Source organism: Pseudophryne corroboree, chromosome 5 (assembly GCF_028390025.1).
Source record: "Pseudophryne corroboree isolate aPseCor3 chromosome 5, aPseCor3.hap2, whole genome shotgun sequence".
Lineage (NCBI taxonomy): Eukaryota > Metazoa > Chordata > Amphibia > Anura > Myobatrachidae > Pseudophryne > Pseudophryne corroboree.
The window spans coordinates 710,889,621-710,903,064 of record NC_086448.1 but is presented as its reverse complement, the minus strand read 5'-3'; the positions used below and the strand labels follow the sequence as shown (position 1 = coordinate 710,903,064).

Below are 13,444 nucleotides of genomic sequence, written 5' to 3'. Positions count from 1 at the left end.
TCTATGGGTGTCGTGGACACCCACAAGTGGGAATAGTCCCTTCTAGTTGGCATGCCGACTGTCGGGATTCTCAGGGGGCGGGATGTAGAGGGAGGTGTTGTGACTAGCGGTCTCCTGACTACATGCAAAATATATATATAAAGATGCATATATATAAATATTTGGGCACAATATACAATTATTAATAGAAAAAAACTCTGCATTGAGTTAATTATAAGATGCAGCTCTAATTAGTGATTTGGTTGGTCACTTTACAACTACACACATATAAGCAATAAAGGATTGCAAATATAGAAAACTTAAGTTTATATATTTAATTATTTCAATAATGCTAAAATGACATACATATACAAATAAAACAGTTTATATATATCTAGACAGTCCACTGGTTTAGTTGTATATATATATATGTATATATGTATATATATATATATATAAAATAGGAATATACAGGGTAATTCATAAGTCACAGTACACCCTTTTGTTTCAAAAATTGTGCAGGAAATTGGAAAACTGAATACTCCAGTAAGAAACGGGTTGCAGTGGGCTATTTTTTAGGGTTTGTACTGAACATGGGCGCCATTTTGAAATTGTCAATCTAAGTCAGTTTTTTCAAATGGAAAGGGGGTCGTGTAACATGTTTTGCTGAAAAGTTTATTGAAGCAAACAGATTTGAAATAGCAGTTATGGTTCAGAAGTTACAATACTTTTTTGTTGCAGGTAACTGAAGATGGCTTTGACAAAAGAGGAGAAAATTGAAGTCAAATTTGATGTCTGGAGAACGAAATTTGCATGTCATAGCTGCAGATTTTAACAACTGCCACCCAGAAAGACCTCCAATTTCACATAACACTGTCAGGTCCCTAATTTCCAAATTCTGAGAAATTGGGACTGTGGCTGACAAGTCACAGAGTGGTCGTCCAAAAAGCGCTACTGATGAGACAACCTCAACAAAGGTTTTGGCATCCTTCGTGAAGAGCGCACAATAGAGATGAGCGCCGGAAATTTTTCGGGTTTTGTGTTTTGGTTTTGGGTTCGGTTCCGCGGCCGTGTTTTGGGTTCGACCGCGTTTTGGCAAAACCTCACCGAATTTTTTTTGTCGGATTCGGGTGTGTTTTGGATTCGGGTGTTTTTTTCAAAAAACCCTAAAAAACAGCTTAAATCATAGAATTTGGGGGTCATTTTGATCCCAAAGTATTATTAACCTCAAAAACCATAATTTCCACTCATTTTCAGTCTATTCTGAATACCTCACACCTCACAATATTATTTTTAGTCCTAAAATTTGCACCGAGGTCGCTGTGTGAGTAAGATAAGCGACCCTAGTGGCCGACACAAACACCGGGCCCATCTAGGAGTGGCACTGCAGTGTCACGCAGGATGTCCCTTCCAAAAAACCCTCCCCAAACAGCACATGACGCAAAGAAAAAAAGAGGCGCAATGAGGTAGCTGTGTGAGTAAGATAAGCGACCCTAGTGGCCGACACAAACACCGGGCCCATCTAGGAGTGGCACTGCAGTGTCACGCAGGATGTCCCTTCCAAAAAACCCTCCCCAAACAGCACATGACGCAAAGAAAAAAAGAGGCGCAATGAGGTAGCTGACTGTGTGAGTAAGATAAGCGACCCTAGTGGCCGACACAAACACCGGGCCCATCTAGGAGTGGCACTGCAGTGTCACGCAGGATGTCCCTTCCAAAAAACCCTCCCCAAACAGCACATGACGCAAAGAAAAAAAGAGGCGCAATGAGGTAGCTAACTGTGTGAGTAAGATAAGCGACCCTAGTGGCCGACACAAACACCGGGCCCATCTAGGAGTGGCACTGCAGTGTCACGCAGGATGGCCCTTCCAAAAAACCCTCCCCAAACAGCACATGACGCAAAGAAAAAGAAAAGAAAAAAGAGGTGCAAGATGGAATTGTCCTTGGGCCCTCCCACCCACCCTTATGTTGTATAAACAAAACAGGACATGCACACTTTAACCAACCCATCATTTCAGTGACAGGGTCTGCCACACGACTGTGACTGATATGACGGGTTGGTTTGGACCCCCCCCAAAAAAGAAGCAATTAATCTCTCCTTGCACAAACTGGCTCTACAGAGGCAAGATGTCCACCTCATCATCATCCTCCGATATATCACCGTGTACATCCCCCTCCTCACAGATTATCAATTCGTCCCCACTGGAATCCACCATCTCAGCTCCCTGTGTACTTTGTGGAGGCAATTGCTGCTGGTCAATGTCTCCGCGGAGGAATTGATTATAATTCATTTTAATGAACATCATCTTCTCCACATTTTCTGGATGTAACCTCGTACGCCGATTGCTGACAAGGTGAGCGGCGGCACTAAACACTCTTTCGGAGTACACACTTGTGGGAGGGCAACTTAGGTAGAATAAAGCCAGTTTGTGCAAGGGCCTCCAAATTGCCTCTTTTTCCTGCCAGTATAAGTACGGACTGTGTGACGTGCCTACTTGGATGCGGTCACTCATATAATCCTCCACCATTCTTTCAATGTTGAGAGAATCATATGCAGTGACAGTAGACGACATGTCCGTAATCGTTGTCAGGTCCTTCAGTCCGGACCAGATGTCAGCATCAGCAGTCGCTCCAGACTGCCCTGCATCACCGCCAGCGGGTGGGCTTGGAATTCTGAGCCTTTTCCTCGCACCCCCAGTTGCGGGAGAATGTGAAGGAGGAGATGTTGACAGGTCGCGTTCCGCTTGACTTGACAATTTTCTCACCAGCAGGTCTTTCAACCCCAGCAGACTTGTGTCTGCCGGAAAGAGAGATCCAAGGTAGGCTTTAAATCTAGGATCGAGCATGGTGGCCAAAATGTAGTGCTCTGATTTCAACAGATTGACCACCCGTGAATCCTTGTTAAGCGAATTAAGGGCTCCATCCACAAGTCCCACATGCCTAGCGGAATCGCTCCGTGTTAGCTCCTCCTTCAATGTCTCCAGCTTCTTCTGCAAAAGCCTGATGAGGGGAATGACCTGACTCAGGCTGGCAGTGTCTGAACTGACTTCACGTGTGGCAAGTTCAAAGGGCATCAGAACCTTGCACAACGTTGAAATCATTCTCCACTGCACTTGAGACAGGTGCATTCCACCTACTATATCGTGCTCAATTGTATAGGCTTGAATGGCCTTTTGCTGCTCCTCCAACCTCTGAAGCATATAGAGGGTTGAATTCCACCTCGTTACCACTTCTTGCTTCAGATGATGGCAGGGCAGGTTCAGTAGTTTTTGGTGGTGCTCCAGTCTTCTGTACGTGGTGCCTGTACGCCGAAAGTGTCCCGCAATTCTTCTGGCCACCGACAGCATCTCTTGCACGCCCCTGTCGTTTTTTTAAAAATTCTGCACCACCAAATTCAAGGTATGTGCAAAACATGGGACGTGCTGGAATTTGCCCATATTTAATGCACACACAATATTGCTGGCGTTGTCCGATGCCACAAATCCACAGGAGAGTCCAATTGGGGTAAGCCATTCCGCGATGATCTTCCTCAGTTGCCGTAAGAGGTTTTCAGCTGTGTGCGTATTCTGGAAACCGGTGATAGCCTGCCTAGGAAAGAGTTGGCGTTTGCGAGATGCTGCTACTGGTGCCGCCGCTGCTGTTCTTGCGGCGGGAGTCCATACATCTACCCAGTGGGCTGTCACAGTCATATAGTCCTGACCCTGCCCTGCTCCACTTGTCCACATGTCCGTGGTTAAGTGGACATTGGGTACAGCTGCATTTTTTAGGACACTGGTGACTCTTTTTCTGAGGTCTGTGTACATTTTCGGTATCGCCTGCCTAGAGAAATGGAACCTAGATGGTATTTGGTACCGGGGACACAGTACCTCCAACAAGTCTCTAGTTGGCTCTGCAGTAATGATGGATACCGGAACCACGTTTCTCACCACCCAGGATGCCAAGGTCTCAGTTATCCGCTTTGCAGTAGGATGACTGCTGTGATATTTCATCTTCCTCGCAAAGGACTGTTGGACAGTCAATTGCTTGGTGGAAGTAGTAAAAGTGGTCTTACGACTTCCCCTCTGGGATGACCATCGACTCCCAGCAGCAACAACAGCAGCGCCAGCAGCAGTAGGCGTTACACGCAAGGATGCATCGGAGGAATCCCAGGCAGGAGAGGAATCATCAGAATTGCCAGTGACATGGCCTGCAGGACTATTGGCATTCCTGGGGAAGGAGGAAATTGACACTGAGGGAGTTGGTGGGGTGGTTTGCGTGAGCTTGGTTACAAGAGGAAGGGATTTACTGGTCAGTGGACTGCTTCCGCTGTCGGCCAAAGTTTTTGAACTTGTCACTGACTTATTATGAATGCGCTGCAGGTGACGTATAAGGGAGGATGTTCCGAGGTGGTTAACGTCCTTACCCCTACTTATTACAGCTTGACAAAGGGAACACATGGCTTGACAAATGTTGTCCGCATTTCTGGTGAAATACTTCCACACCGAAGAGCTGATTTTTTTGGTATTTTCACCAGGCATGTCAACGGCCATAATCCTCCCACGGACAACAGGTGTCTCCCCGGGTGCCTGACTTAAACAAACCACCTCACCATCAGAATCCTCCTGGTCAATTTCCTCCCCAGCGCCAGCAACACCCATATCCTCCTCATCCTGGTGTACTTCAACACTGACATCTTCAATCTGACTATCAGGAACTGGACTGCGGGTGCTCCTTTCAGCACTTGCAGGGGGCGTGCAAATGGTGGAAGGCGCATGCTCTTCACGTCCAGTGTTGGGAAGGTCAGGCATCGCAACCGACACAATTGGACTCTCCTTGTGGATTTGGGATTTCGAAGAACGCACAGTTCTTTGCTGTGCTTTCTCCAGCTTGAGTCTTTTCATTTTTCTAGCGAGAGGCTGAGTGCTTCCATCCTCATGTGAAGCTGAACCACTAGCCATGAACATAGGCCAGGGCCTCAGCCGTTCCTTGCCACTCCGTGTGGTAAATGGCATATTGGCAAGTTTACGCTTCTCCTCCGACAATTTTATTTTAGGTTTTGGAGTCCTTTTTTTACTGATATTTGGTGTTTTGGATTTGACATGCTCTGTACTATGACATTGGGCATCGGCCTTGGCAGACGACGTTGCTGGCATTTCATCGTCTCGGCCATGACTAGTGGCAGCAGCTTCAGCACGAGGTGGAAGTGGATCTTGATCTTTCCCTAATTTTGGAACCTCAACATTTTTGTTCTCCATATTTTAATAGGCACAACTAAAAGGCACCTCAGGTAAACAATGGAGATGGATGGATACTAGTATACAATTATGGATGGACTGCCGAGTGCCGACACAGAGGTAGCTACAGCCGTGGACTACCGTACTGTACTGTGTCTGCTGCTAATATAGACTGGATGATAATGAGATGTAGTATGTATAAAGAAGAAAGAAAAAAAAACCACGGGTAGGTGGTATACAATTATGGACGGACTGCCGAGTGCCGACACAGAGGTAGCTACAGCTGTGGACTACCGTACTGTACTGTGTCTGCTGCTAATATAGACTGGTTGATAATGAGATGTAGTATGTATAAAGAAGAAAGAAAAAAAAACCACGGGTAGGTGGTATACAATTATGGATGGACTGCCGAGTGCCGACACAGAGGTAGCTACAGCCGTGGACTACCGTACTGTACTGTGTCTGCTGCTAATATAGACTGGATGATAATGAGATGTAGTATGTATAAAGAAGAAAAAAAAAACACGGGTAGGTGGTATACAATTATGGATGGACTGCCGAGTGCCGACACAGAGGTAGCTACAGCCGTGGACTACCGTACTGTACTGTGTCTGCTGCTAATATAGACTGGATGATAATGAGATGTAGTATGTATAAAGAAGAAAGAAAAAAAAAACCACGGGTAGGTGGTATACAATTATGGATGGACTGCCGAGTGCCGACACAGAGGTAGCTACAGCCGTGAACTACCGTACTGTGTCTGCTGCGACTGGATGATAAATAATGATATAAAAAATATATATATATCACTACTGCAGCCGGACAGGTATATATTATATAATGACGGACCTGCTGGACACTGTCTGTCAGCAGAATGAGTTTTTTATAGAATAAAAAAACACCACACAAGTCACACGACGAGTGTTTAACTTTTTCAGGCAATCACAATATAGTATACTATACTGGTGGTCAGTGTGGTCAGGTCACTGGTCAGTCACACTGGCAGTGGCACTCCTGCAGCAAAAGTGTGCACTGTTTAATTTTAATAATATGTACTCCTGGCTCCTGCTATAACCTATAACTGCTCCCCAGTCTCCCCCACAATTAAGCTGTGTGAGCACAGTCAGATATTATACATAGATGATGCAGCACACTGGGCTGAGCACAGATATGGTATGTGACTGAGTCACTGTGTATCGTTTTTTTCAGGCAGAGAACGGATTATACTAAATAAAACTGCACTGGTGGTCACTGTGGTCAGTGGTCAGTCACTAGTAAACTCTGCACTCTCTAGTACTCCTAAGCTCCAGTAAATCAAGTGTCTCTGTCTCAATCTCACTCTCTCTCTTCTAATCTAAATGGAGAGGACGCCAGCCACGTCCTCTCCCTATCAATCTCAATGCACGTGTGAAAATGGCGGCGACGCGCGGCTCCTTATATAGAATCCGAGTCTCGCGATAGAATCCGAGCCTCGCGAGAATCCGACAGCGTCATGATGACGTTCGGGCGCGCTCGGGTTAACCGAGCAAGGCGGGAAGATCCGAGTCGCTCGGATCCGTGTAAAAAAAGCTGAAGTTCGGGCGGGTTCGGATTCCGAGGAACCGAACCCGCTCATCTCTAGCGCACAACACAACACACGACGTTGGACATAAAAATGACCTCAATTCTTTCCTCTTTTGTCACAGCCATCTTCAGTTACCTGCAACAAAAAAAGTGTAGCTTTTGAACTGCTATTTCAAATCTGTTTGGAGCAATAAACTTTTTAGCAATTTCTGATGTTGTTTTACATGTTACACGATCCCTTTTCCATTTGAAAAAACTGACTTAGATTCTTTCTAGATGGCCGATTTCAAGGTGGCCCCCATGTTCGGTACATACCCTAAAAGATAGCCCACCTCACCCATACCTTTCTGGAGTATTTTGTTTTCCCATTTCTGCACAGTTTTACCAAAAGGGTGCACTGTGACTTTTAAATCACCCTGTATTTGGAACTCACAGACCGAATTTCTCTGTGTATTAAAGCTCTGTCTTAATATAGATTATTGAAGTGATGTCTGTATGCATCAGCTGCATTCAGAGGGTCTGCACACACGCACTGCCACAGTGCATGTGTGTGACCTTTCTTCTTGTGGCCTCATCCTTCCAGTTAAAATGGGGACCGCCTGCCAGCGCAGCCAAGCTGCACAGTCAGGGATCAATCTCAAATCGATGCGTCCACTATTGAATTGTGGATGCATCGTGGGGTGGCACCACATACATGCTGGGTGGCCTTGCCCTTTGCTGGGCAGCCACCAGCACAGAGCCAGCCTTAGCTATAGGCAGGCTAGGCATTTGCCTAGGGCATCCAAGCATGTCCCTGCAGTATCTCATGCTGGGAGGGACAGTCTGCAAACTATCTGAAACTTTCGAAATGTATTCAATCAGTACTTGTATACACTGATGTTTACATTTGTCAAATAGAATTCACACTGTTCCTTGAACTCCCTCCAACATGCTTGAATGCCCCTGACTTGTGAGAGCTTAGAAAGCAAAATCCCAGTATCTGCAATTTCTGGACCTGTGACATTTTCACTGACTATATAAGGTTATTTTAGAAGACTGCTCCACATAAATCTGACATCACCTATACTGTTTGTGCACATGGAGGAGGGGTACCCTGCTATCCTGTGTCCCTTATCCCTGTGAAAACCCAAGGAGTCTGCCGGGATACAAGATGGGCAGTATTCTCCCCACACTTTATTTCTCAGTCAGTCCATGCCATAAAATTCCCTTGCCATCCAGCACTGTAACGTGGTCAGTAAGTTGCATTTCGCTATTTCTATATGAAACGTTAGTACAGCGTGAGTGTGTCAGACTGGAGAGCACAGCATATTGCTCCCGCAGTATAAAATAAAGGGCATGCAGTTGCCGGGAGTAACAGACACCATCAACACACAGAGCAGTGAAGAGAATGGACAGTTGCTACATGATTGATACTGGTCTTTTTGTATAACCAGCAAGTATGGCAGTAACTGGACTTTGCTTCCATCTGTGTCCAACCAGCAAGCTAAAATAAAGGATGAGGCTTGCAAAGGACGGCATACCCTGTGAGGTTACATCCCTTGTACGGGTGCCCCTTTAACGGGTGCGAGCGCAAGCACTCACCCATCATGCCACCCCCATCTCACAAAACGAAGTCACGGATCTAGGGTGCTGCATGGGCGCACACACTGACTGCAAGCACAACAGCAAGCAAAAGTAAGTTTTATTTAAAAAAAAATCTACTAGCATTTCTAATGTGGGGCATATGTGTAAGGTGAATTGCTGTGTGGAATTATGTGTATTATGGGCATTACTAATGTGGTTCATATGTGTAAGGTGCATTATTGTGTGGAATTTTGTGTATTATGGGCATTACTAATGTGGGGCATATGTGTAATGCGCATTACTGTGTGGAATTATGTGTATTATGGGCATTACTGTGGGGCATTATACATGGTTGAACTGGCCCACCGGGGAACAGGGGAACCCCCGGTGGGCCCTACTGCCTGAGTGTTGCTGGGTCAGATGCAGAACTAGCGGTGGTGCTAGGGGGCACCAGACAAAATTTTGCCTAGGGTATCAAATTGGCTAGGGCCGGCTCTGCACCAGCGTGTGAGTAGATGGACTCAGATTTTGCTGCGGAAGCAAGATCTGCGTCCATCTCTGAATAACCCCCTAAATTCTTTAGACAGGCTTCTTTTGCATTATAGAGATTATAAGCCATATTATATCGTTCCGTCCGCGCTATGCTCTACCTCCCCTGTTTTCAGACACAAAGGGGGAAATTTACTAAGCTCCCGATTTTGACCGAGATGGCGTTTTTTCATCAAAGTGTCATCTCGGTAATTTACTAAACTCAAATCACGGCAGTGATGTGGTCATTCGTAATATTTTGGAAGTTCAAGGTAAAAATCACGAATGAATACACCATCGGTCAAAATACGCCTGTTTAGATATGAATCTCGGTCATTTACTAACCATTCGTAATTGTAATTTCTGCCGTGAAAATGCATTTGCGGCCGCGAAAAAATACAATTCGTAAAAAATTCCTAAAAAAAAACGCGCCAGCTTTTGAAAAGCGTGTTTACATGTGTACTCAATTATCCATTACTCACACCTGAATGTTTGGCCCTATAAAAGTGTTCCAGGCACATTTTGAATTTCTCTCACTCTGAAATGGCGGCTGTGGTGTGTGCCAATGAATTTATGTTTGCTGTGGGATACCTTAGACTGCTCCATGAGGCTTCCAGGAATCAGGCCCAGGTAAGTGAACATGGTCAGCAGGTTGTCCAGGTGCCGCGGAGGCTGCGCCAGCCTCGTTTTTTTAGAGGTCGTTTAAACTTAAACGCATTGTCCGATGATAGGGTCATACAGATGTTCCGCCTAAATAGAACCAACATTTTCCACCTGTATGACCTTGTCAAACTGGGCATAGACCCTGAGACAGCACGCTCTCGCTCTGTCTCAGGCCTACACAAACTCCTGGCTGTGTTACACTTTATGGCTACTGGGAGCTTCCAGGCTGTGGCAGGCGACGTGATTGGTATCTCACAGCCCACCTTTTCAAGATATTTGAATCAGGTGAGTCTAAAAATACATAGGCGGTTATTTCTAAGTGTTGCTTCTGTAAGTACAAACAACACAGTATTGTATAGAATACCTAACATGACACTCACCTTAGCTTGTTTAATGTCCACTCAGGTTTTGGATGTCTTGGATCCACATATTAATGCCTCAATCTGCTTCCCTACCGAGGAGTCGGAGTGGCGTGCTGTCAGGGTAGCTTTCTATGAGCTTGCTGGCATGCCCAATGTGCTGGGGGCCATAGATTGCACACACGTTCAGCTGAGATCACCTAGGGGCCGCCAATACATATATACGAATAGACATCTGGCCCAATCAACTAATGTCCAGGTGGTCTGTGATGCAAACTTTAAAATTATGAGTGTTGTTGCAGGTTACCCTGGTGGCTGCCATGACTCCTTCATCCTCAGTCAGTCATCGCTCTTCGATAAATTTGAGGCCGGACAAATGCCTGATGGCTGGCTGTTGGGTATGTATAAAATGTTTGGTGTGTATGTCTTTTAACCACAAACTCTAGTTTTGACTAGGGGAATGAATAATCTAACACATGTAGTAATGTTGACTATATCTGTTTTTCAGGTGATGGGGGTTACGGCTGCTACTCTTGGCTCCTTACTCCATTGTCCCAACCTGATTCTCCTGCTGAACACAGTTACAATCATGCACATAAGGCTACGCGGAATGTGATAGAAAGATGTTTTGGTGTGCTGAAGTCACGGTTTCGGTGTCTGGATAAATCTGCAGGCTTTTGTTGTCTAGTCCCTCAAAGGTGACTAGAATTGTGTTCTGCTGCTGTTTTCTCCATAATCTGTGTTTAAGTCAACATCTGGCACATGATGAGGGAGAAAGCAGTCAGCAAGCAGAGGAGTTAGAACCATCTGGTGACAGTGTGAGTACATATGTAGGGAGGCAGGTACGGCAAGAAGTGATCCAGCGGTATTTTTCTGGTAAGTTTTTGTCGGATGTAATTATCCTTGACTAAACACTTTGCAATACTTTCAATTGTGTGTTTTGTTACTTACTGTTTGTTGTTTATAGTGGTGTGTACATTGTACTTAGTTTATGTTATAAATACATTTTCAGTCATTACCCATGAAAAACATACATACATACATAGCAGCTTCTACAATGTTTGAGACGGACACAGGAAGTTGTGTGTTTGTCAAATCAAAATTTTTATTGCGTAAATCTAATTTGTCAAAAGTCTTATTTTTTCCGCTTGTGTGTGCTGGGTGCTGTGCTTTGTGCTGGCTCACTGGCACGTGCTCGGGAGGAACGCCGAACAGGGGAGGTTACTGGCGTTTGGATAGGGGTCGTGGTTCCAGAGCTGGAGGTCACTTGTTGAGCTGCCATCAATGTTATGTTGTTGCTCAAATTATTTATGCTAGCATTAAGTTGTGTGTTGGTTGCAGTGTGGCTGGCTACAATCCGGGATAAAGACTCATTCACAACCTGGTTGTGCTGAATGAGTTGTACGAGTGCCTGCTGATGGCGCTGTTGCTCATCAATGATGCGCGTTAAATGAGCCAGCATTTGGTTGCTGTCTGCCCGTATTTGCTCCATCGATGTTGCGATTCGGCCTACTTGGACAATCAGTCTGCCCGAGTTGCGACTAATGCGCGGTAGATGATGGGGCAGACTGGCAAGGTGTTGGGTATGTGCGGTCAGGCTGGCATTGCTTTGTGCCTGTTGGCTTGTCCAACTGGCCCAAAAGTCATCTGGTATTTGTGGCTGGGGTGGAGCTTGTGCCAGTTGTGGACTCATGGAGGCTTGGGGGATATCCTGCAGCTGTATTGGCTGGCTCGGGTCAACAGGTGTTAGTTGCAGTGTGAAGGTTGCCTGTTGGTCTTGTCCCTGCTGGTCCACGTCGGCCATCAAGCTGGGCTCTGTATGGGGTGGCCAACATGCTATGTTTATTTTTCTTAAAATATATTTGCTAGTTCTACACATTACTACATTCATAATACTCCATTTCTCAAGTTTTTAGAGTTGTTTTTCTAAACATATAATTTGTTTTTTCTCCAAAAACATATATACCATCACAGGCGTGCACATAGACAGACTTGCGTAATCCTCACCTAACTACCTCCCCTCCACAGCATTACAGTGTTATGTCACCTCCCCTGTCCACGATATAGACTGCTTACCTGGATAGTCCAGAGGAGCGGAGCAAGTAAGCAGTCTACATACCGGACAGGGGAGATGTGTGAACACTATAATGTTGTGGAGGGTGTTTTTTTTTTTTTTTTTTTTTTTGGTTTTTAAATTATTTTTATGTGCACGTGTGTGGCCAATATTTTAACAAATGTATGTTCGATTTTAAAAATGATGTTGGCGATATCAACCACTAAGACATAGAAAAATTAAGCATTTGCACCTTTAACAATTGAAGACGTAACATCACATTGCTTGTTATGGCAAACATGTAATCTCAACTCCAACTCACAACATAGTAACTGTACTGTGTAGATTATTTGCTATGTGTTTAGTTTCTGTTTTGACTCACCAGATAACTGAGGTGATCGGGGCTCATCACTCTGTGGACTCGCCAATAGTGCCAGTGGTGGCTGGGGTGACACTGCAGAAATGCGCCGCCTGGGTGGGGAAGATGGATCCGCAGATTCCGTGCCAAGACGCCGTGTCTTACTTGGCCTCCTGGGTAAGTGCCCCGAGCCCTGTGATGGGCGCCTTACAGGAGGTCGGCTTACAGAAGCAGAACCTATGAGAATATATAAACATTAATATTTTGTACTTCTATGTGTTTGCAGAATATGTGACTACAGTGAAGTCTTACCTGCAATCCCAGCATCATCCTGAGTTGTCTGAGGCCTGTCTGGCCGGCTGGTCTGTCGGACTGTAGAAAAAGTGGAGCAAACATTATTACCATGCTTTGTGTAAAAATTATAACTGCAAAGCCTTAGTGTACTGTAACCATATATTAGGTATTCTAATTTAAACTAATTTCTGCTTAAGATCTTCGTGCTTCCTTAATTTGTGGTGTATATCAAAATGTACATGGTGTTGCACCAAATAAATCAGTTACATTTGAGAATTATGTGTCAGATATTGCATAGATTGAATACTTGCAAATTTAACCACAATGAAATTTTGAATTTGTAGGAACCTTTTTTTTGAAGTAAATAAATAAAATATTTAAAAATGCTATTAGATACAACACCGATGTCCAAGCAATATCGCAAAATTATTATTGCAAATACACATACCAGCAGGCATTGCACCTGTTTTTGTGCAAAATTAAATAAAAAATACAGCCAAGGCAAGATGGAAAATGCAATTTCTAAACACAAACACACCTTAAGGGTGCATAGGCCTGCAATATCTGACCAACAATTTTTGCATCCTTTAACCTTAAAAAAAAAAAAAAAAAACATTTAGAGGACATTTTAAAATAAATTTAACAAATCCAACTCACCATCCTGCGTGGGTCGGTCCGAATCCCGGACATGAGTTGCAGACACCACTTCTGCAGGAATCAATGCCCGCACAGGCTCCTCCCACTCCCGATAGGTTGCTCAGAAAGGGGGTCCACCTCCGGTTTTGCGGGCTGATTTTGCCTCTTTGGCCATCTTGGCCTTGACACGCCGCTTTATGTCATAGAACCTCTTGCGACACGTGTCCTCAGTCCG

General features: G+C 44.9%; 1 protein-coding gene across 1 annotated transcript; it reads right to left on the bottom strand.

Moving 5' to 3' along the window:
* Positions 1 to 10,998: 10,998 nt before the first annotated feature.
* On the bottom strand, positions 10,999 to 12,739 carry LOC134929358 (uncharacterized). The gene is made up of 3 exons (XM_063925027.1): positions 12,592 to 12,739; positions 12,304 to 12,516; positions 10,999 to 11,683 (listed from the first exon to the last, which is right to left on the bottom strand). The coding sequence occupies exon 3, from the start codon at positions 11,670 to 11,672 to the stop codon at positions 11,004 to 11,006; it is 669 nt and encodes a 222-aa protein (XP_063781097.1). The 5' UTR covers positions 11,673 to 11,683; positions 12,304 to 12,516; positions 12,592 to 12,739; the 3' UTR covers positions 10,999 to 11,003.
* Between the last annotated feature and the right edge of the window lie 705 nt (positions 12,740 to 13,444).